Source organism: Rana temporaria, chromosome 5 (genome assembly GCF_905171775.1).
Source record: "Rana temporaria chromosome 5, aRanTem1.1, whole genome shotgun sequence".
Lineage (NCBI taxonomy): Eukaryota > Metazoa > Chordata > Amphibia > Anura > Ranidae > Rana > Rana temporaria.
The window spans coordinates 312,115,121-312,139,974 of NC_053493.1; the positions used below are offsets into that span (position 1 = coordinate 312,115,121).

Consider the following 24,854-nt stretch of genomic DNA (forward strand, 5'->3'; position numbering starts at 1 on the left):
AGTCATTAGGACTCAAAATTGAAAATGTATTTATATAGACTAAAAAAGGGGAGGATTTTAATGAAGGGGAGGGGAACAGGAAATGATGTATCAAAACCGAGAATTTTAACCCTTGACAAGAACATAACATAACAAAAATCAAATATAAGCATACACACACAATTTACATCAATATTTAAAATTTTAAAAAAAATTTTTTTAAAAAATTATTATTCTCATATACTTTTAAAATCATGAATGTAAAAAGACAATGCTATTTTTGTCTCTGTGTAAAATAATACACTCTCCCATTATATATGGTACCAACATACCTATATAGGAGCACTCCGTTACTATACTGCCCTCTAGTGGTAGAACATAAAATATATTGCTAAAATATTCAGTAGAATAAACATATGATTAAAAAGTCAGAAAGAAGATAATTTTTTGATTAGATGAGAACATTGACCTCAATTTCCTCATTTAACCCCTTGGGTGCCAAACAATCAAATCTATGTATCCAAAAGACCTCCCTTCTACACAGAAGGGAGAATCTTTCATTAGCGGTCAGGGTTCCTTTTGGAATTTGCTCTATCACAAAGACTTCTAGGTGTTTGAAGTCCTTGTTATGACAAAGATTAAAATGCCGGGGAACACTATGTTCCGTACATCCCTTTCTAATTAGGCGGCGGTGATCCCCGATTCTGGCACGTAGTGCCCTAATAGTTCGGCCTACATAAAAGAGGCCACAGGAACACCGTAAAACATAGACTACAAATTCTGTAGAACAGGTTACAAAATGTTTAATATTTAGTAATTTTCCAGAAGGTAAGTGTATTTTATCTGTGCCATGGGTGATAAATTGGCACGTCAGACACGCCCGTTTTTTGCACTGAAAAATCCCTTTACGGTCATTAAAATAGCTTCTAATATCCAAGGGAGAGCCTGATGGTTTCTTTTGAATTTTGCTCGGTGCTAAAATATTTTTAATTGTACGGGCCCTCCAAAAAGTAACCTGCGGGGTGGCAGGAAGTATTGGAGCCAATCTTTGATCTAAATGCAATATTTTAAAATGTTTCTTAATAATGTCAGCCACTGATTTATAGCAATCATTATAGGTAGTCACAAATCTTGTGGTATTTTCATTGACTGGATGTTTTTTGGTCAGTGTTGCCTCAGGTGGTTTTAGAAAAGAAGAAAAAGCTTCATTGACTAAGTTCTCAGGATAACATTTTTCCTCAAATTTCTTTTGCATTAGAATACTCTGTTCAATATATTCCTCATCCTGGGTACAGTTCCTTTTCAGTCTATTGAATTGTCCTTTTGGAATATTCTTCTTCCAGACAGGATGATGGCAGCTATCGTAGTGAAGATACGAGTTGCCATTAGTTGGCTTATTGTGATTTTTAGTTATTATTTTATCTTGTTCGTGTGTTACCACTAGGTCCAGAAAGACTAATTCATGGGGATCTATGATGTATGTGAAGGTTAGATTAAAAGTGTTAGAATTACAATATAGAACAAAAGAAAGGAAAGTCTCCATAGTCCCACTCCAAATTAAAATCACGTTATCAATATAACGCCCGAAGTAAACTATGAATTCTGCGAAGGGATTATTCTGCCAGATGTTTTCATCTTCCCATTGACCCATGGTTAGGTTGGCATATACAGGTGCATAATTAGCTCCCATCGCAGTCCCCTTTAATTGTAAATAAAACTGCTCGCAAAACGTGAAGTAGTTGTGCTTTAAACAAAACTCAACTGACTCCAGTAAAAACTGAGACTGGAGAGAATTGAAGTCTCCACTCTTATTTAAGAAGTATTGAACCGCTCTAATTCCAACCTCATGAGGAATAGAGGTATAGAGCGACGCTACATCCAGGGAAGCCCAAAAATATCCTGGTTCCCATCTGTAGTGTTGGAGAGCGTCTATAACTTCTTTGGAGTCTTTTATATATGATGGCAGTTGGAGAACAAGGGGTTGTAACATGTGGTCAATATACATGGAAAGACCACAAAGAAAACTATTCGTGCTAGCTATAATTGGGCGGCCCGGGGGATCTACAAGTGATTTATGAATTTTAGGTAAGAAATAAAAATGTGGGGTGCTGCATTCGAACGGGAGAAAAAATTGCCTCTCTCTCTTCGTAAGCACACCGTTTCCCCATGCTGTATATATGAGGGTTTTTAGTAGCTGCTGGTATTCCGGGAGGGGGTCTTTGGATAATTTAAGATAGGTATCAGTGTCCGCTAAAAGACGACTAGCCTCCTTCAAGTAGTCTATCTTATTTTGGATCACTATACTTCCCCCTTTGTCCGCCTGTTTAATAATAATATCAGCATTATTTTTTAGGGCTTTAAGAGCTAGATTCTCCTCAAGTGTTAGGTTTAGGTATTTTGTATTCTTCGGTTTTTCACATAGGACTACCAAATCTTTGTAGACCGCTTGGTAATAGGTCTCAATGTAAGGTCCTTTTGATGAACTAGGATAAAATGTGGATTTTGGTTTAAAAGTGGTAGTTTGCATAGAGGGTTCTATCTGCGACATAGCGACATCGCCCTCTGTGTGGCCCTCCTCCCAGAGTTCTTCAAGAATTTGAAGTACCTCGTCCTCAGGCATAATTGATGGTGAGGGTGTTGGTGCCGCCGATTGACTGACATAATTACTATTTTGGTTCACCAAAGGGTTAGTGGCAAAATGGCGCTTCAATGTGAGCTGTCGAATGAAAACATGTAAGTCCTTAAATAATCCAAATTTATTTGGGCCACTGGAGGGTGAAAAACTTAGCCCTTTTTGTAGGACCCGAGTTTCAAATGGGGAGAGTATGTGCGACGAGAGATTGTAGATTTTTATGGTGTCAGTACTTGGTTCCTTTCTACTCTCTCTTTTTTGTTGTCTCTTCTGTCGGGTCCCTGCTCTTCGTCCTCTTCTAGTTTTCTCTTTTCTTTCCCTCCCTTTGGAGGTAATTTCTGAAAATGTTGATCAATAGATAATGAATCTCCTAGTGGGGGGTCCAATTGTGACGGAATGGGAATCAGTTCATCTGAGGATTTTGGTCTAGCTCCTTGTATTTTGTAGATCTCGAGGTCCCGGGAAAGGGGACTGAACCTATTACTAATGGGAATATTGTGAATTTCTACAGGTCTGGTGGTATTGATGGGCCTCGCTATAGTGACATCTAAATTAGTGGCAACGGTGGTTAAAGAGACTTCAGGCGGAAGGAGGGGGAGTACCGTATTCGTAATTCCAATGTCCATAGTAAATGACTCCCTATCTTCCACAACCCCACTAGGGGGATGTTCATTCTGAGCAGATAGGGTATCTACTAAAATAGGATTGCTCTTCATCTGTGAGAATGAGGGTTCAATATATTTTATGTTCTACCACTAGAGGGCAGTATAGTAACGGAGTGCTCCTATATAGGTATGTTGGTACCATATATAATGGGAGAGTGTATTATTTTACACAGAGACAAAAATAGCATTGTCTTTTTACATTCATGATTTTAAAAGTATATGAGAATAATAATTAAAAAAAAAAAAAAAAAATTTTAATTTTAAATATTGATGTAAATTGTGTGTATGCTTATATTTGATTTTTGTTATGTTATGTTCTTGTCAAGGGTTAAAATTCTCGGTTTTGATACATCATTTCCTGTTCCCCTCCCCTTCATTAAAATCCTCCCCTTTTTTAGTCTATATAAATACATTTTCAATTTTGAGTCCTAATGACTGTGACAAAGCCCTGGATAGGGCGAAACGCGAAGTCTGGGACTGTTTCAAAACCCCTCTTTTATTTTGGAAGACCTAAGTCAGTAATATCAAGAAAAGATTTTCATTTATGATCGCCATTTACAACTTAAATTTTTTTTTTCCTCAATGCAATTTGCACTTTGTCCACTGGAGGGCGCCTAACATTCGGCTGAACTTTTCTCTGCCTGCTTGTCAGCACGTTCCAACAGGAAGATTGTCTCTCCATGGCTGTCATCTCTGTGCTGCGCTCCTAGCAGCTGCAAACACTGAGGCTGGAGCACGTTTGGACACATACAGGAGAGTGTACAGGAGCCCAGATGCCAGATATTAACTAGGAAGTGACATCAAACGCCATAGTGACGTCCTGGGTAATGTACTCCAATTACAATCAGCACGGTTGTTTTCTATGAATGCAGCTGGAAACAAAATTGCAAAATTTTAACCCTTGAAGCCCTGAAAGATTGTGTGTGTTTTCATGCAGGCACTGGGAACATTTTTTTGCGTTGTGCTGTATACATTTGTTTATCTTTTCTACATAAAGAACTGGTTCTTCCGAACAAACTGAGATCTACTGAATGTTATTCCTCACAAACATTATGTGGAATTTGAATGGTAAACCTTTATGAGCGCAGAATTCCTTTTTGTTGTAACTGTATTTTGGTGGTGCTTCTAGGTACCTGGATTTCTGCAGCACGGATCGTTTACAGCCCATACGAGGGTCTTAAATATTATATTGGACTATAGTGTTAACCCATAGAGCGCCAGTGAATCTTTTTTGTATCAGAATTAATTTCCACCTATACCTTAAACATCAAACATCTCCTGCTACTTGGGGATTTCAACCTCTGGGCCAACTCCTCACAGGACCCCATCGCCGACGCCTGCATTGACCACTTGGAAGGATTAGGTCTGCAGCAACTAGTATGTGGGCCCACACATGCTTCAGGTCACACGCTCAATCTCATCTTCAGACAAGATCTGGAAATTAACATACTGAAAAATGAGGCTCTACCATGGACAGATCACCATGCAATCAAATTTACAATCACCACAAACGCCCCCTTAAAAAAAAACAATAAAACCAGTGACAACACATTGGACAAGATCTCAGAAAAAACTCCATTCGGAGCTCTTCAAAATTACATTAGGGAACAAAATAAAAACAATCCAACAACATCAAACATCGACAGAAATGCTCAACGCCATCAACAAGGCTCTACTACAGACAGCAGACATGGTAGCGCCAAAACGCAAAACATGCATCCAGAAAAACCATTCCAGTTGGTTTAACAACGAGCTCACGTTACTGAAGCAAGAGCGTAGAAGAGCAGAAGCAGCCTGGAGAAGAAGCTCTACAGAGGAAAACCACGCTATCTACAAGGTCATAACTAAGAAATATTACAAAGAAATCTTTAAGGCCAAAAAAAGATAATTTTTTCTAATATCATCGCAAATGCCCTGAACCGCTCCCGCAAACTCTTTAATTTAGTTGCTCAGTCCATGAACCCAGTCTGCCTAGAGGCCCCGAATTTTGAATCACAAGAACTTTGCAACGAATTATCGGATTATTTCATTAACAAAATTGACAAAATCCGTGAAACTATTCAGCAAAACAGCACCTCTAGCGACCCCACTTTAAATCAAAAAGCTAATATCCACACAAATATGCTGCAATCAACTTATTTCACTCTAAAGCCCATCTTCATCGATGCCACTAAAAATATCATCAGCGCTCTGGGAGACAGCACAGCGCCTATAGATATCATCCCCACTAAACTGCTGAAAGAGTGTGCCAATATTGTGGCACCAGCAATCACCCATCTCATAAACCAGTCATTCAAGGAAGGCACGGTGCCAACCTTGCTGAAACAAGGCATAATCAAACCAATCCTAAACAACCCCACCCTTGACCCCAAAGACCCAAACCATCGTCGTTCCATAACAGGCCTAAATGTCTTCTACAAGATAATGGAGAAAGAAGTTGTACAACAGCTACAACAACATTTAGACACCCATAAATTATTTGATCCGTTTCAATCGGGTTTCCGTCCTGGTCACGGAACAGAAACAGCACTACTAAAAATATGGGATGACGCTCTCGAAGCAGCAGACGAAGGAGAATTTTGTCTTCTGGTACTGTTGGACCTAAGAGCAGCATTTGATACAGTAGACCACAAATTATTAATTATTACTGACTCGCCTAGCCGAAGTAGCTAGAGTCACAGACTCGGATTTACTCTGGTTCTCCTCCTTCTTGGAAAACCGATCACAAATAGTGAAACTAGGTCTTTTCACTTCTGAAAAATGCACGGTGTCTTGCGGAGTCCCTCAGGGATCCCCTTTGTCGCCTGTATTATTCAATATCTATCTCCGCCCTCTTTTTGAAATCATCAGTAACCAGAAGTTACTCTATTATTCCTACGCGGACGACATGCAACTTTATTTTCGCATCTGCAACAACAAGGATCATTATCTCGGACTAGAGAAATGCCTTACTTTAATAGAAAACTGGATGACGAAGAGTTTTCTTAAACTTAACGGCTCCAAAACAGAACTTCTCCTGTTTCACGCCAACCGGAAGAGATCTCCCGCACCTACATGGACACCCCCGCCCATTCTGGGACAAATCATCACCCCTAGCACCAAAGTCAAAAGTCTCGGAGTCACTTTTGACACCCACATGACAATGGATGCACAAATAGGGTCAGTAGTCAGCGGATCCCACCATCTTCTGCGCCTGCTACGTAGACTCGTTCCCTTTATCCCGAAAGAAGACATAGCAGTCGTGGTGGGAACAGTTATCAACTCCAGACTCGACTATGCAAATGCCCTGTACCTCGGACTCCCAAAATACCAAATCACTCGTCTGCAAGTCGTTCAAAATACGGCCGCTCGACTCGTGACTGGAAAAAAAACATGGAAATCAATCTCACCTTCACTGAGATCTCTTCATTGGTTGCCAGTAAAAGACAGAATTATCTTTAAGGTACTCTGTCTGACGCATAAGTGTGTTCAACGAATTGCCTCCCAATATATATGCAAAAAATTTAAATGTCACAACACCAATCGCGTTCTTCGATCCACCGACCAAAATCGACTTCAGATACCCAAAGCCAGATACAAGTCCAAAGGAGAACAAAGATTTGCAGTCCAAGGACCTAGACTATGGAACGCTTAACCAACCAGCATCCGAATGGAGGTGAATCACCTGGCCTTCAGAAAAAAACCTAAAACCCATCTTTTCTGAAGGCAAATCTACAGTAGGTGAATTGGATACTAAGCGCCCTGAGGCGATTCAGTTCGCATGTGTTGCGCTATATAAGTTTCTCACTCACTCACTCACTCATAAATTAAAAAATTTGAAAATCAGAAAATTTGAAAAAATAAATTACTAACTAATAATAACTAACTATTAAATTATAGGTAATGGAATTTCCTTTCAAATTTGCCGTTAGTGAATGTAACGAATACGAATTTATCTGAAGTTACGAATTATCCGAAATAACGAATAACGTATCTAAAGGAATGGAACGGAACAAATTAATAATAAAAACGTTTTATTATTATTGTTATTTACTATTATTAATTTGTTACGTTTTATTCATTTAGATACAGCATTTGTTATTTCGGATATTTCTGATAATAAGTAAGTAATTATTAGTTAGTTATTCTTTTCGGGTTTTCCAATTTTCTGATTTTCAAAGTTTCAAATATTCAAATTTTCAAATATTCTGAAAAATGTATTAAACGAGTTTACGTTAATTCGGATATTTCTGAAATAAATAATTTGTCAAAATTCCTTAAAAAGATTATTTGGAATGAAACAAATTGCATATGTCTAATAAAAAGTTTTTAACAAAAGTTTAAAAAGGCACAACTATTTTGCATATGTTTTCCTTTTATGCCAGTCTACGCTAAGCAAACCTTTACTCAAAAAAAGTTTCCTGGGATAGGCATGCTACATATACAGCGCTATAAGATGATGGACACAGAAGGAGGAGGGCAGACCTGGTGCCTGTCATCAGGGGGGTGGCTGTTTGAACCCGAGACAGGCGGCTCCTGATGATGTCAGTGTGGCAGCTGAGCGGGGGATCATGGCAGGACAATGCTGGAGATTTGCTGGGTGGTTAAATATGTTAACGCAGGAATTTTTTTTTAAAGAAAAGTAAAAACAAACTAATACATGGATGGGGGAGTGGTGAGGTTCCTCTTTATAAGACACAATAGATTGTGGATGAATAGTCCCCAAGATTTTAAACTAGCTATAGGTATTCTCAGACACGCCAATTCTTCTAGAATAATGCCAGAATTACCAGACTGTCAGTCTAAGCATGGTATGCCTATCCTGACAGTGGATATGCACTGTAGCCCCTTGCAACAAGGTTATGTCAGCGATAATATACGATCGCCAAAATATACAGTATATATAACCAGCCAAAAATATTTTTCTCCAGTATATTTGTTTGCCTTCAGCTTTTTCAAAAACACAGCTAAACATTGGATGTCTACAGTAGGGGTTGATTTACTAAAACTGAAGAGTGCAAAATCTGGTGCGCCTCTGCAGAAAAAAAACAATCAGCTTCCAGTTTTTTTATGCCAAAGCTTAATTGAACAACCTAGAAGCTGATTGGCTACCATGCACAGCTCCACCAGACTTTGCACTCTCTAATTTTAGTAAATCGACCCCCTAATGCCTAAAACAATATAAACAATATGTTGTCACAACATTTAATTCTCCTCATATGAGGCTGTTGTATCATGTACATGTACTTGTGTATACCTGGTGATCCTGTCAATCCCCTGCGCTCCTGATTCAAATTGACCACATTACGCAAGAGAACACATCCATCCTAGTATGGTCAGTTCCCTGCTGTGGTGGGAGAACACTCTGCCTCTCCTCCAATCTTCAGACTTGGCAGACAGCCCCCACCCCCCCCCCCCACAACCAATCATTGGCAAGATTTTAAACCAAATGGGTTGTCTTACATGGTAAGGATCCACTTATACTTTAATAAATTGCTATATTTTCAGTTAGGAAGGGCAAACATGAGGAAAGAAAATATAAGAAATAAGCATTATCAGGATTGTAACATATCCTCTACATTACTAAAGGTACAAATAACGATGTAAATAAATAAGAAAGAAAGGGGGTAATGTGTATGTAAAGAAAAATCTAAAATTTTGTATACATGTCCTATTGAGCATGTTATTTATTGAACCTCTTGTAACCGAGTTATAATTGTTTTAGCAGATCTTATGTAGTGTTTGTATTACAATACTACCTATGGCGTTACAATTCTGTTCCATCATTTCACATTTATTTATACGTAATTTATAGTTTGACAAATTTTAAAAATACATATACTGCATGTGCGTTATATTTTGGCTAACTTGAGTGGTTGTGGAAGTGTTGGATGAAAAGAGGTCCTGGACTGCCGCACTCCTTAAAACGATATCTTTATTCAGCAAGTGAAATCCAAAAAACAACCAACAATGTTACAGTCAAAAAGAAGTGAACAAAAGGAAAAGGATGGCTGACATGTTTCGCATCGTGTGATGCTTACTCGTGGAAGTGACTATAGTACATACTTTATAAAGGTAGCTGTTTGATATGCTGAAGGTTTTGTATTTCTGTCCAGCCAGTCCTAAACTTTAGCACAGTCACCCTGGAGAATAAGGTTTTTCTACTGAAGTTAAAGCAGAGGTGCACCCAAATTTTTTCTTTTTAAAAGCCAGCAGCTACTAATAGTGCAGCTGCTGACTTTTAAAAAATGGGCACTTACCTGTCCAGCGCGCCCACGAAGTTGGCAGCCGAGGCTGAGCAATTGCCCGTCCCTCTGATGCTGCCACGCCATCCTCGGTGAGGGAATCAGGAAGTAAAGTGTTGCGCCCTCACTGCCCGGTTCCCTTGCGCAGCGCATCGTAACTGGTCTCCGCTCTCTGCTGGGAACAGTGTATTTCCCAGAAGACAGCGGGGGGGGCGGGAAGTGGCGTGACCCCCACGGGAGTCCATACCTGGAAGTGGGTGCAAATACCTGTCTTGGACAGGTATCTGCACCCCCCTCCCCCCTGAAAGGTGCCAAATGTGACACCGGAGGGTTCCAAAAAGCGGAAGTTCAATTTTTGGGTGGAACACCGCTTTAAGCAATACAGCTAGTCACCTCCATGCCCAATGCTAATGGAGAAATGAACAAGCAGCAACAGATTGATGAAGTCAGCTTTATGTTCACTCTTCCTACCAGTATGTTAGATTTTGTTACCTGCAGCAGAGCCTGGCAGGCCTCAAGTGTTACCCTAGAGCTCTGCTGTCCAGGGAATTTCGGAGGTTTAAATCAACTGAAAGTCAAATACTTACACTAGCTTCATTTAAAAATAAATTTATATCAGTACATCAGCCTTCCTTTTTTTATTTCTATATAGACTGGGTGTGGCTATAGGTTCTCGGGACTGCTGGGAGTGGTAGTTTAGTTGGTAAAAGTTTTTTACATTAAAATTGATTAAAGAAGATAAAATATGTCTGCTATGGGCATTAATAAAGAAAGTTAATGCATAAGATATGAGCCTCCTGTCTGATATATAATTACAATTGCCATCAGGAAGAAATAGGACATTGTACCTTTCTGCACAGCCTCAGGTAGATTCTGAAGCTTCCACAGGGAGAGCACATCAATTTGTCTGAGTAGACCTTGCTTTCGTTTCCTTTCCAGTTTCAAAGCCTCTTCTGCTTCTTGCCGGTCAGCTTCCAACCGCCAGATCAGCTTTATTACCTCTGAGATTACAGCTTCTGTGTCAAGCTTTAAAGATCTATCTGCTCCAGACTCTGGGGAATCTGAAAAACAGGACAAATAATAAGGATGTTAGGTGCTTTATTTAGAACACAAATGTCCATACTCTACAAAAGAGTGCCTGTAGTGTTGATGAAAACAAAATGCTACACATAATGTAGTAAGGCACTGTACTTTGGAGAACATCTCAAGTCTAATTTGGTTACTGATACCCTCACAAAGGGTACACAGTTCCTGTTTTGCTTAAAACTGCATAACTATTGTCCTGTTTACACATTCATTACACAGACAATAGGGGGAATTCAATAAAACTGCTGCATCATTTTTTACGGTGTTAATCCTTCTTGTTAATGTATTGCGCCAAATTTATGAAGCATTTGCAACACGTTTGGTTCTGAAAGCGACTAATGCACCAAATTGAGGCAGTTCTAAAATGCCCCATTTTTACATTGTGTTGCATTGAATGAGCCACTTTTACATTGTGTTGCATTGAATGCACTAAAATGTAATCGTGGAGCTAATTAAGACCAACTCTGTAGGCTTGCAGAGAGAAAAACTGTCTCAGGCAGATTTTGTAAAAGTGTTGTGTGTATTCTAAAAGTTGTGCATTCCTTACCATTTGTAGAATGCATAAAAGACACTTTTGCAAAATCTACTTGGATCAGTCTTTATAAATTCCATGGAATACATCTCTGGAAGCTGCCAGTGTAGGCAAAACGGCCACCTCACCAACACTGTTGCTGGACAGTTGCTTTACAACTCTGGAATTGGCTTGCAACTTGTGACTCAGCCAATGGTATACTCCATCAAAAAGTTTTTAAACTGTTTCAGTTTTGGATAGCATGGATAACAGTTAGAAACCCCTGTCAGGTCTTACTGCTATCCAGGGCTCTATTAGAGAAATTTCCTTTAACTTTCTGTTCATGGGAATAATGTTTTACCAGACAGGAAGTTAAGTAAAGTCCAAAACAGAGAAGCAGACACCAATAAAAAAAAGCTGACAGAGGTTATAGCATTACATTAAGCTAACGTAAAAAAATCTATTTTACTGCTGTCAGTTTTGTTGTTGATTTCCCCTCACATTCTGTCCTGTCCTGAGGACAACCTTTCTTACTAGACAGGAAATGAAGGAATCTCTCCAATGGAGCCTCCAATGTCAGTATGACCTGGCAGCAGTTCTAATCACTTCCCACTCTATCCAAAACTAAAAAAACATTTTCTACATTTACAACAAATTTTTATTGAGCTTCATATTTGGCCAGCTGTTAAGTGGTTAGATGTAGGAAGGGTTTGATTTCATATACAATGATGTTTAAGATAATAAAAATAACTGCTGAACTTTTCATAGGTAATATGCTGCTAAACCAGGGCTCAACATTTTAAGTCCTGAGCTACTAGCCAGGCCTCAAGGATTACTCTCCACCAGTTGCCCCACCCAGCCCGCCCCGCCCCTAATTTTGCCCCTAAACACGCCCTCATAAATCTCATGAAATGACACTTAAATGTTTTATGCAGAATTAAGTTATAAAAATAAATATTAACAACAACTGTATCCGTGCCCACCAATGCAGGCTGCCTATGCCCACCAATGCAGCCTTGTGTCCACCAAATGCAGCCCGTGTCCACCAAATGCAGCCCGTGTTCACCATGCAGCCCGTGTTCACCAAATGCAGCCCGTGTCCACCAAATGCAGCCCGTGTTCACATGCATCCCGTGTCCACCAAATGCAGCCCGTGTTCACCATGCATCCCGTGTCCACCAAATGCAGTTCGTGACCACCAAATGCAACCCGTGTCCACCAAATGCAGCCCGTGTCCACCAAATGCAGCCCGTGTTCACCATGCAGCCCGTATCCAACAAATGCAGCCCGTGTCCACCAAATGCAGCCCCTGTCCACCAAATGCAGCCCGTGTCCACCATGCAGCCTGTGTTCACCAAATGCAGCCCGTGTCCACCATGCAGCCTGTGTTTACCAAATGCAGCCTGTGTCCACTATGCAGCCTACCTGGTTCCTGTGTGCAGGGGAGGAGAGGAACATGAGAGCCGCCCAGGTGATCAGAGTGCAGCGCGGGGAACACAGTATAACAGTTTTCATTTTACTTACTGTGTTCCCGCCGCTCAACGTCATATTCAGCCCTGCAGCCTGGCCGGGGAACTTTGATTGACAGATCACCCATCACCAGGATTGGACGGGTGATCTGTCTATCAAAGTTCCGGGACCAGGAGGCGGGGCTGAATATGACAGCGAGCGGCGGGGAACACGGCAATTAAAATGAAAACTGTTATCCTGTGTTCCCCGCGCTGCGCTCTAAACACCCGGGCGGCTCTCTCTCTCTTCCCCCTCCGCGGTCACTGGGAGAAGGACTCTCATTACACACAGGCTGTTGGCGGTGCTCGCCCCCCGTCTCCCAGGCAGCCCTTCCTCGCCAGACCTCTAAATCCACTTGCAAAATGCGAGCAGGTGAGTGGATTTTTTGAGGGCTGTGCTAAACTATTAATGCCCTGGTTACAAGCAAACAGTATGTAGGATTCCATAATTCTTACAGAATTGCTAAGATCTGCATTAGTGGAAGAAGTGTATGTACTAGAATATTAAAGTTGACAGTCAGTAAGGACGTATGAAAGACAGATATTGTCTACTTTTTGCTCATAAGGATGTAGGCAGTGGTGTATTTAGGTTTTGTGCTGCCCTAGGCCTGACTAAACTCATGCAACCCCTAATTTAAATATGAACCACCCCTTCCTGACAAGGTCACACCCCTTCCTGTTTAACTCCTTCCATACAGGGCATTTTCACTGTACCCAAACTAAATCTTTATGTTTTTTTCCCCCCACAAATAGAGCTTTTGTTTGGTGGTATTTGATCATCTCTGCGGTTTTTATTTTTTGCGCTATAAACAAAAGAAGAGCGACAATTTAAAAAAAAAACACAATTTTTTACTTTTTTATTTAATAAATATCACAATTTAAAAAAAAAAATAAAAATTTCCTCAGTTTAGCCTGATATGTATTCTTCTACATATTTTTGGTAAAAAAAAAATCGCAATAATCGTATATTGATTGGTTTGCGCAAAAGTTATAGCGTCTACAAAATAGGTGATAGATTTATGGCATTTTTATTTTATACATTTTTTTACTAGTAATGGCGGCGATCTGCGATTTTTTATTGTGACCGTGACATTGCAGCGACCATTCACCATTGGGACCATTCACATTTATACAGTGATTAGTGCTATAAATATGCACTGATTACTGTGTAAATGTGACTGGCAGGGAAGGGGTTAACCACTAGGGGCGCTGAAGGGGTTAAAATGTTCCCTATAGTGTGTTCTAACTGTAGGGGGAGGGGACTCACAAAGGGGAGGAGACCGATGTGTGTTCCTCTGTACTGGGAACACAGAAAGTGTCCCCGCCGGCTTGCGCTACACTGTTAGTGCCAGTCTTATGGGGTGGACTGGGCTGAGAAGCAAATTATTCTATCGCCCCCATAAAGCGGCTGCACTGCTTCCGGTATGCGGGTGGCCGCCATTCTGCAACTGGGGGGGTGGGAGGCGCTGCTTCTAATTTTGACTGTCCTATCATCCTGGACCAAAAACCTTCCTCACTGTGCTAAATGTTTTCTGCTGCACCATTGGCATGGATATATCTTCTTAGTCCTCTACATCAAATTATCAGAAATTTCTGCTTAAAGTAGAACTATAGGCAACACTTTTTTTTTTTTCATTTTTGATAGAGTAAGTGAGGGTTTTGTACCATCCCAGTCCCATTGCAGATTTTCCTGCCCCATAGCCAAATAGGAAGGAAATCTATGGAAATGAATTCATTGCCCAGCCCATCCCCCCCCAGGCCGGATTTTAAAATTTTAGGGCGGGTCTTAAACAGCAAGGGGTTTGGTCTTGACGGAAAGGGGTGAGTCATATTTAAATTAGGGGGAGCACAAGTTGAGTCAGGCCTAGGGCAGCACAAAACCTAAATACACCACTGCATACAATCTAGGGTTATACAATTAGGTGACTCTAAAGCCGGGTAAACACGGGCCAAATTTCAGGAGAAATGTTCAGAAAAAGATGGATGATGCTCGGCTCTAATCCTAAAGGAGCAGGAGGGGACGTCCCCCCTTCCGTCGCCTTCCGCCTCTCTTCCCGGGCCCCCTGTCCCACCAGGAGACCCAATCTACGATCCGGCACTTCCGTTGGCTAGGGTGAAACAGAAACAAACCGGGAAATGGCTTGGTTCTAGTCTCCTATGTAAAAACACGGAAGTGACGTTGCACCGTCACTTCCGGTTTACGCGGCTGCCAATAGCGCAGATTTAAAAATTTACTTAAAAAAGTATTCAGAATCACTGTTTTTAGTGACCCATGAAGCCTTCATAAAGAGTACATGTCACCACCTATTATTGTCACAGGGGATGTTTACATCCCTTGTGACAGCAACAAAAGTAATCAGAATTAATTTTTTTATGTGACAATGTAAAAAAAAAGAAGACCTTTTTTAAAGCGCCCCGTCCCGCCCCAGCTCGCGCAGCAAAGAAACTGCATGCTTAGGTCGTGCCTGCATATGTAACAGTGTTCAAATCACACATGTGAGGTATTGCCACGATCGTTAGAGCGAGAGCAATAATTCTAGCAAAAGACATCCTTTGTAACTCTAACCTGGTAACTGTTATTTTTTTTAAAGCATCGCCTATGGAGATTTTTAGGTACCTTAGTTTGTCGCCATTCCACGAGTGTGCGCAATTTTAACGCATGACATGTTAGGTATCTCAAGGAGTAACATCATCTTTCACATTACATAAAAAAATTGGGCTAACTTTACTGTTTCGTTTTTTGTTTGTTTTTTATTCAATTTTCAAAAAAAATTCACTTGAAAGGCCGCTGCACAAATACCATGTGACATAAAATATATATATAATGTTTGGGGGTAAGTAATTTTCTAGCAAAAAATACGGATTTTAACTTGTAAGCAACAAATGTCAGCAATAGGCTTATGCCGCATACACACCATCACTTTATGTGATGAAAAAAACACGACATTTTCTGTGAAGTAAAAAACGACGTTTTTGAAACTTCAATTTTCAAAGACGAAGTTGCCTACACACCATCGTTTTTTCACAATGTTCTAGCAAAGCGAGGTTACGTTCCACCACGTTTTTCCATTGAAGCTCGCTTCATAAGTAGCTTCTGGGCATGCGCGGATGAAAAAACTTTGTTTTAAACGACGTTTTTGCTACACACGGTCAATTTCTGTGAAGTAAAAGTTGACGTTTTGAAAAACAAAACATAAAATTGAAGCATGCTTCAATTTTTTTTGGTCGTTTTTTAGAAGACATAAAACGACGTTTTTCCCCACACACGGTCAATTAAAGTGACGTTTTTAAAAACGTCATTTTTTTTCATCACATAAAACGACCGTGTGTACGCGGCATTAGGCATAAAAGAGATAAACTATGTTATTATCAAGGTACACTCTGCACCCCACTTGGGACACCTTTCTTGAGCTGGTTTTTATTGTTACATCTGGGGACTTCTGTCTAGTGCAGTGTCAATTCACCACCTCTACCTTCACTATATTCTTTGTTTTTTAATAGTAAAAAACTTTATTAAAAGTTTCCAAAATACAATATATAAGCAAAAGTCAATATTCTTACCACAGCTCATGTACAGTACAACAGTACAATATAATAAAATGTACAAAGTTTAGACCTCACAGAGAATACAGCATATACGTAAAGGTCAAAAAACAACCTTGTTTAGTACGTGCCATTACAGGACTTGAGTTTCTAAGGCACATGGGGGATGGGAGAAGATAGAGGAATCAGTCCAATCATGCAGCCCTAGATTTTTTCACAGTTGGTCAAGCGTCCTCTATCCATATACAATTGGTACATGGGAGGCACAATTCTAATAGTGACTGCAATATTCTTAATGCCACTACACCACCTCTCCACCAGTTTGCATTATACTTTCACATATTCCATTTCAACAGTTTTTTTCCCTACTGTTTTCAATGAAGAGACACACCTTCATGTATTTCAGGGAACAAAAAACAGGACCCTAAGAGCCGGTTCACACTGGGGCGACTCGTCAGGCGACTCAGCCACCTGACAAGTCGCGTCCCATTGTAGTCAATGGAACCGTTCTAATAGGAGCGACGCAAGTCGCTCCGACTTAGAAAAAGGTTCCTGTACGACTTTGGGGGCGACTCGGGGCGATTTGCATTGACTTCTATACAGAAGTCATTTTGCAAATCGCCTTAGAAGTCGTCTTCAGGTCGCCTGGCCGAGTCGCCCCCGAAGTCGTGCCGCCCCTGTGTGAACCGGCTCTAAGGCTGGGTTCACATATATGTGAAAATTATGTGTTTTGAACCGCATTCCAATTCGCATGACATGTGAACCAGCAGTCTTCTCTATGGAGTTCACACATCTGCGGGCTGGCCACAGTGCATTTTTTTCAGTCCGGTTCAGGTTTGATTTCTAATAATCTGCACCTGAATCGCACATGAACCAGTGAACAAAACCGCACCGGACTCCTTTTAAAGAATTACACTGTAACCGCGGCCAGACATGTGTGAACTGAGCCTCAGCTTGGCACCCAGCATTCACTCCAATGCCAACTCACATGCTTTTATTAGTTTCATAGCATTTTTGATGGTGATGGGGTATGTCTTGTTATCTAAAAAAAAATCGCAAATAGTGAAAAAAGAGAAAACTGGAGATCTGCTAGCAAAAGCCCAATACACACTATTAGATTTTCTGCAGATTTTTGTCTTCAGATTTACCAAAACCATATAATATGAGGTCAAACCTTAAGCCCCCTTTCACACTTGTGCGACTTCAAAGTCGCGTGATTTTGCCGCAGTTCGCGGCCGCAATTTCAATGAATGCCTGTGTAAGTGGCATCAAAATTGGACTAAAGTAGTGCAGGGACTACTTTGAAGTAGGCACGACTTAAAGTCGTGCCAGTATGAATGGTAGTCATTGAAAATCATGGAGAATGACTTGTCATACGATTTTGAAGTCCAAAATCGTGGGACAAGTCATATAAGGGTGAAAGGGGACTGATGCCCTGTACACACGATCGGTTCGTCTGATGAAAACGGACCGATGGACCCTTTTTATCGGACAAACCGATCGTGTGTGGGCCCCATCAGTTTTTTTCCCATCGGTGAAAAAAAATAGAACCTGTTTTAAAATTTTCGTATGGTTAAAAAAACGATAGAAAAAAACGATCGTCTGTGGGGAAATCCATCGGTCAAAAATCCATGCATGCTCAGAATCAAGTCGACGCATGCTTGGAAGCATTGAACTTCATTTTTCTCAGCACATCGTTGTGTTTTACGTCACCGCGTTGGACATGATCGGATTTTTAACCGATGGTGTGTAGGCAAGACTGATGAAAGTCAGCTTCATCGGATATCTGATGAAAAAATCCATCGGTTCATTTTCATCAGACGAACTGATCGTGTGTGTACAGGGCATAAGAGTTTCAATTTGTATGCAATCAGACAGGCCCCATGCACTATATTGTTTTGGTAAATCTGAAGACAAAAATCTGCAGAAAACCTAATAGTGTGTATGGGGTCTTTGAGATTGAGCAGTTGGATTGGTAACTATCCAAACTAGGGTTGTCCCGATACCGATACTAGTATCGGTACCGATTCCGAGTATTTGTGGGAGTACTCATACTCCCGCAAATACCCCCTAAGCCGTCGTTACACCGCATCCCGCTGCCGTTACGTCGCATCCCGCCGCATCTGCGCTGCCGCCGACTGTTTAATACGCGCGGGGAACATTACAGCTGTAATGATTGGTGCCGCGCCGCGTATAGACACTCCCCCTTGCTCGGGTGAACTGTTCAATCCCGAGCAAGGGGGAGTGTCTATACGCAGCGCGGCGCCAATCATTACACTCCTGTGTTAAACAGTCTGCGGCAGCGCGGATGCAGGTAAGGGGGATATGGGGGGAGGCAGGATTCCCCAGTCTGCTTGAGTTTCTTCACTTTCCTCCAGTCTTTTAATACTGAACGTGGTATGCCAGCTGAAAGCATATAACAATCATCATGGAAGAAGGACAAGGGTGCCATTCACATGAGGAAGAGGTTAGCAGGAAAGCAACATTTGCCATTTCCATGGATAAGACCCAGCATGCATATTAGAAGCAAACTTATTATTCCAAGGAAATCAGCAATGTCAGCGATTTTAATGAAAGTTCACAGTGATGCTCTGTAACCCACAACTACCCAGCTCCTCAGCATTAGATACAGGGTATTTACATCCAAAAATATTGTAAGTCTACACATAGCTTCTACTGTACTCTCCCTCTGAAAATGCCTGTTGCCGCATACTTGGAGCGGTGAAGGAGCAATGTGTATACCACTCCTCCATCGCTACTGGTGGGAGACATTGCTGCATGGGGGGAGACAATGGCTGCATATGGGGGGAGACAGTGGCTGGATAATGGGGGGAGACAGTGGCTGGATAATGGGGGGAGACAATAGTTGCATATGGGGGGAGACAATGGCTGGATATGGTGGGAGACATTGCTGGATATGGGGGGAGACATGGCTGGATATGGGGGGAGACATGGCTGGATATGGGGGGGGGGGACATGGCTGCATCTGTGGGGGGACATGGCTGCATATGGAGACACATTTTAAAAAAAGTATCGGTATTCGGTATCGGCGACTACTTAAAAAAAAGTATCGGTACTCGTACTCAGTCCTAAAAAAGTGGTATCGGGACAACCCTAATCCAAACCCAGTGGAATGAATGCAGGAGAGCTGCTGGCAGAGCAGGCTTCTACAGACTTGATTATTTCTCACCCTCACGGCCATTTTTGATATAGCAGCCAGCATTTCACTCATATTACTATAGATCACCCACTTGCATACGTTTGTGTTGACCTAGAAGGGTGGTCGAGGTAGCGCGATTTATATTTTTCTTATGTTTATTTCTTGTATTTATTGTTTACACGGTAATCGCAGCACCTGGAGGGATCAGACTGTGACTACGTTGCAGGTTCTTTTCACCTCCTCTTTCTTCTTGTAATTTTTAGCGCAGTTTCTTTCCATTTTTCCATTATTTCTTACCTGTTTGTGTGCTCATAAGTGTATCTTAGGACCTAAATCTTTAGCCAAGCATATAATTAACATTCAAAGTTCTTTTATGTTTTACTACTAACTATAGCAAATAAATCTAATATACAGCTACTACATTGATGTTAAACATTAATAATTAGCAGTTAAATTACATTTTTTTTTATCATACTACAAGGTAAAGCCATGATTTCCTGGATCAGGTCTACAAAAAATATAAACACGAAGATATCTGCTTAAAATCAGTCTTCTAACTCCCTCTAGTGGCCATGCTGATGTTTTTAGCATAAATGGAACTTGAAAAATCTTCATTATATCTCCATGAAAAATATGTGTAATGAACATAGGTTACCAGGAAAAAGAAGACCTGCCATTTAACTGATTTCAATAATGACAGTGGCATTATCATTCGGAAATTATATTAGATAACATAAAGGACATACTGTATCTATTTTGAGTAGAGATAGTATATTGGAAGTTATTTTACACTCACTTACAAGATCTTAGCCTATTTAAAAGGAAGTGACTGCTTAATATCAAATGAAACTGTTTGAAGTATCTATAGGAGTGTCCGCATAGGTTAGGAAAGTTTATTTGCTAAGATGACTTGATGTTTTCCATATAATAAATTAAAAAGATCTTATATGGTAACGCCACTTTTGTGGAAAAAAATATAGAAAATAAATAAAAAATAACATAGCATACATAATAAACAATTGCTACACAAGCCACACAAGTATCCTTTTTAAAATGCAGCATTGTAATTTTCTGTAAATTTCAATACAATATAACAACCTGGAGGCACCTGGAGGCATCTGTACACAAAATGCCCCTAAAAATATATTTTTTTAGCAGAGACCCTAAAGAATAAAATGGTGATCGTTGCAAATTTTTTATGTCACATGGTATTTGCGCAGTAGTCTTTCAAATGCATTTTTTTTGGGGAAAAAGACACTGAATGATAAAAAAAAAAAAGAAACAGTAAAGTTAGCCCAATATTTTGTATAATGTGAAAGATGATGTTACACTGAGTAAATGGACACCTAACATGTCATGCTTTGAAATTGCGCACACTCGTGGAATGGCGACAAACTACGGTACCTAAAAATCACCATACGCGACGCTTTCAAAATTTCTACTGTTAATTCGTTTAAAGTAACAGAGGAGGTCATGTGCTAAAATCATTGCTCTCACCCGAATGATCGCAGCAATACCTCATGTGTGGTTTGAACACCGTTTACATTTGCGGGCACAAATTCTGTATGTGTTCGCTTTTGCGCACGAGCATGGAGGATGGGGCGCTTTAAAAAAATATATATATATAGATTTTTTATTTATATATTTGTTTTACATTTTTTAAATTATTTTTTACAGTTTTAAAAAAAATCTGATTACATTCCTTGTGACAGCAATAAAAGTTAACAGTTATGCCACGTACACACGATCGGTTCATCCGATGAAAACGGACCAATGGATTTTTTCATCAGATATCCGATGAAGCTGACTTTTATCAGTCTTGCCTACACACCATCAGTTAAAAATCCGATCTTGTCCAACGCGGTGACGTAAAACACAACGTTGTGCAGAGAAAAATTAAGTTCAATGCTTCCGAGCATGAGTCGACTTGATTCTGAGCATGCGTGGATTTTTGACCGATGGATTTCCCCACAGACAATCGTCTTTTTCTATCTTTTTTTAACCATCAGAGAATTTTAAAGCAGGCTCTATTTTTTTTTCACCGATGGGAAAAAAAACGATGGGCCCCACACACGATCGGTTCGTCCGATGAAAACGGTCCATCGGACCGTTTTCATCGGACGAACCGATCGTGTGTACAGGGCATAATAGTCAGTGACAGGTACTCTTTATGGAGGGATCTGGGGTCTATAAGATCCCAAATCCCTACTTTGCACTTAAAAGTATTCAAAACTCCAAAATCTGTGTTTCGGAATAGTAGGGATTTTTTTAAATCAGTGTAATTGGCAGCCGAGTAAACCTGAAGTGATTTCATGACATTTTTCTCGGGTCACTAGATAGATGACCCGATCAGAGCCAATTCCGGCTTCATTCGGGTGTTCGGCCAGCCGGCAGACATATCGGCTGGTCGCTCGGGCCTGTCGAAGGGACGGGAGATCCCAGGAGAGCCGCAGAAGGCGGCGGGAGGGGGGGGGGACATCCCCTCCCACTCCTTAGGATAAAATCTGCATCGGTTGTTATCACTAAAAAGCCAACCACTAGCTCTAAAAAAACGGTACCGGGGTGATGCGTGCAGCTGCATGCATTACACCTGTATAACCCATTCAAGCCGAGAATGCATATTTGCGTAGATCAGTGTGAAGGGGTTTTAATAATGAACCAGACCCTACGCTTCATTCTCGTGAAACAAACAGCTATTTCGGCACAGCAAGAATAGGTAGGAATCGGCTACAAAGTTTGTTAATTATACACTGATCACCAGAGAGTTTTTTTTTTTCAAAGCGTAAGGATACTTCTCCTCGAATATTGTCTATATATAAAAAAATATATATTTTGATAATATTTTCATATCTTTGAGTTACATAAAAGAAAAGTATTTTATCATTAATCTGGAAATACATCACAGGTGGAAAAAATGTCTTTACTTACATGTATTCAAAAGAGAAATTTCCCCAGCAGCACTGGAGACTGAAACTGGAACTTGATAAGGTCCATATATACATTACACCATGCACAGCCTAACACCAACTGCCCTCCTTAAGCTGCAAATAGGCAGTGGACCGGGGTCTTTACATACCATGCTTTGCTTTGTGCCCGCAGCAAAATTTACCCTACTTCTAGCAATCGGCGGGTGGCAAGTCAAACGCTACACATTCAAGTCAATGGAAAAGCGCCGCAAGCGAGCTGCAAGTGACCTGCAAGTGCGTGCAATGTGCCTCAAGCTTCGGTGCGGTGCATTTTTGGAAAAGAGTTAGGGGCTTTTCCCTGTTTCTTGCACATACGGCATCCTATTGAAATGAATGGGCTGCCCAACATACAGCAACATGCTCATAACAGTAAATTGGAAGGGCTCTCGCGCTATCGGTGCTAAATACTATGGGGGGGGGGGAGCACTGCTGCAGTTACCTGGAACCGGTCCTGGCCAGAAATGTGTGAATGAAATAGATGATGGTGACTGCGCTGTGTGAGGAAGGGTAAAGAGCAGATGCACAAGGAAGTGAGTAGCAAAAACCCACCACTGAGTAATCGCTAGAGCCAGTGAGGGTGGGAGGTCTGTGAGTCAGTAATGGTGAGCATAAATTAAATATTAGTCATACACTATAATTAAATTAAATGATGAACATCACAAACATGAGAAGCATGTAAAACCAAACAGCTTAGTTAATGTGAATAGTGACGAAAAGTTCAAATATAACACAATCCAGATGAGGTCCCAGAAGTCCCAGAAGAGGGAAGATGTGGGACCGTAATAGGTAAAAAAGTCAAATAACAGCTTAGTTGATGTGAATAGTGCCAAAAAGTTCAAATATAACACAATCCAAATGGAGTCCCAGAAGTCCCAGAAGAGGGAAGATGTGGGACCACAATGAGGTAAAACCGTCAAATAACACAAATAAAGTCTTAAAGTGCACTGTGAACGATAATAGAGACCCAAGGGGGTGCCAAAAAGTTCAAATAAAACACAATCCAAATGGAGTCCCAGAAGTCCCAGAAGAGGGAAGATGTGGGACCGTAATGGGGTAAAAACGTCAAATAACACAAATGGAATCTTAAAGTGCACTGTGAACAATAAAAGAGGCCCAAGGGGGTATCCCATGGTTGAAGAGCAGACTTCGGTGCGCACACCTCTAGTGGTATAAAAGGCTCACCTCCAGGCCATAGCACGGACAGCCTAAAACCAATTTACACACTGTATGTTCACAGGCTCAGCAGGGTAGAGGTGACATCAAAATCTCCAAATCAAATGGTCATGTTGAAAGTGAAAGACAAGGGCAAATATGGCATAATACTGTGACTGCAGGTGTGGAAGATAATATATCACATGCATGTGCACTCACATGGAGGCCTGTAGCAGCGGGCCTATCTCCTACGAACAGCGAGTTCGTGCGATCCGTCTTGATAGGTGTACTTCCTCTATCTTTCGTTACCACCTAGGCATCCACTGGGTATTGGGTGCTCGGAGGGGTATATAAACAAAAGACAAAAGGAAGGCAATGGTGCAGCTCCGCATAAAAAGGTTTAATAAAAGAAAAGTTAAAAACTCACATTTCCAATGGTGAGATGTTTCCAAACAAAACGAGCACCGTGCTCGTGTTCCTCCTGTTAGGATGTGTGGGGTTTGGTACCAGACCCCACACATCCTAACAGGAGGAACACGAGCACGGTGCTCGTTTTGTTTGGAAACATCTCACCATTGGAAATGTGAGTTTTTAACTTTTCTTTTATTAAACCTTTTTATGCGGAGCTGCACCATTGCCTTCCTTTTGTCTTTTGTTTATATACCCCTCCGAGCACCCAATACCCAGTGGATGCCTAGGTGGTAACGAAAGATAGAGGAAGTACACCTATCAAGACGGATCGCACGAACTCGCTGTTCGTAGGAGATAGGCCCGCTGCTACAGGCCTCCATGTGAGTGCACATGCATGTGATATATTATCTTCCACACCTGCAGTCACAGTATTATGCCATATTTGCCCTTGTCTTTCACTTTCAACATGACCATTTGATTTGGAGATTTTGATGTCACCTCTACCCTGCTGAGCCTGTGAACATACAGTGTGTAAATTGGTTTTAGGCTGTCCGTGCTATGGCCTGGAGGTGAGCCTTTTATACCACTAGAGGTGTGCGCACCGAAGTCTGCTCTTCAACCATGGGATACCCCCTTGGGCCTCTTTTATTGTTCAAAGTGCACTTTAAGATTCCATTTGTGTTATTTGACGTTTTTACCCCATTACGGTCCCACATCTTCCCTCTTCTGGGACTTCTGGGACTCCATTTGGATTGTGTTTTATTTGAACTTTTTGGCACCCCCTTGGGTCTCTATTATCGTTCACAGTGCACTTTAAGACTTTATTTGTGTTATTTGACGGTTTTACCTCATTGTGGTCCCACATCTTCCCTCTTCTGGGACTTCTGGGACTCCATTTGGATTGTGTTATATTTGAACTTTTTGGCACTATTCACATCAACTAAGCTGTTATTTGACTTTTTTACCTATTACGGTCCCACATCTTCCCTCTTCTGGGACTTCTGGGACCTCATCTGG

General features: G+C 41.0%; 1 protein-coding gene across 1 annotated transcript in view; it reads right to left on the minus strand.

Moving 5' to 3' along the window:
• The window catches only part of CCDC178 (coiled-coil domain containing 178), a 384,864-nt gene that overhangs the window by 334,949 nt on the left and 25,061 nt on the right, over positions 1 to 24,854 (minus strand). The window contains exon 6 of the mRNA XM_040354128.1: positions 10,349 to 10,561. Coding sequence (XP_040210062.1) covers positions 10,349 to 10,561 — 213 coding nt within the window. The remainder of the gene's footprint in view (positions 1 to 10,348; positions 10,562 to 24,854) is intronic.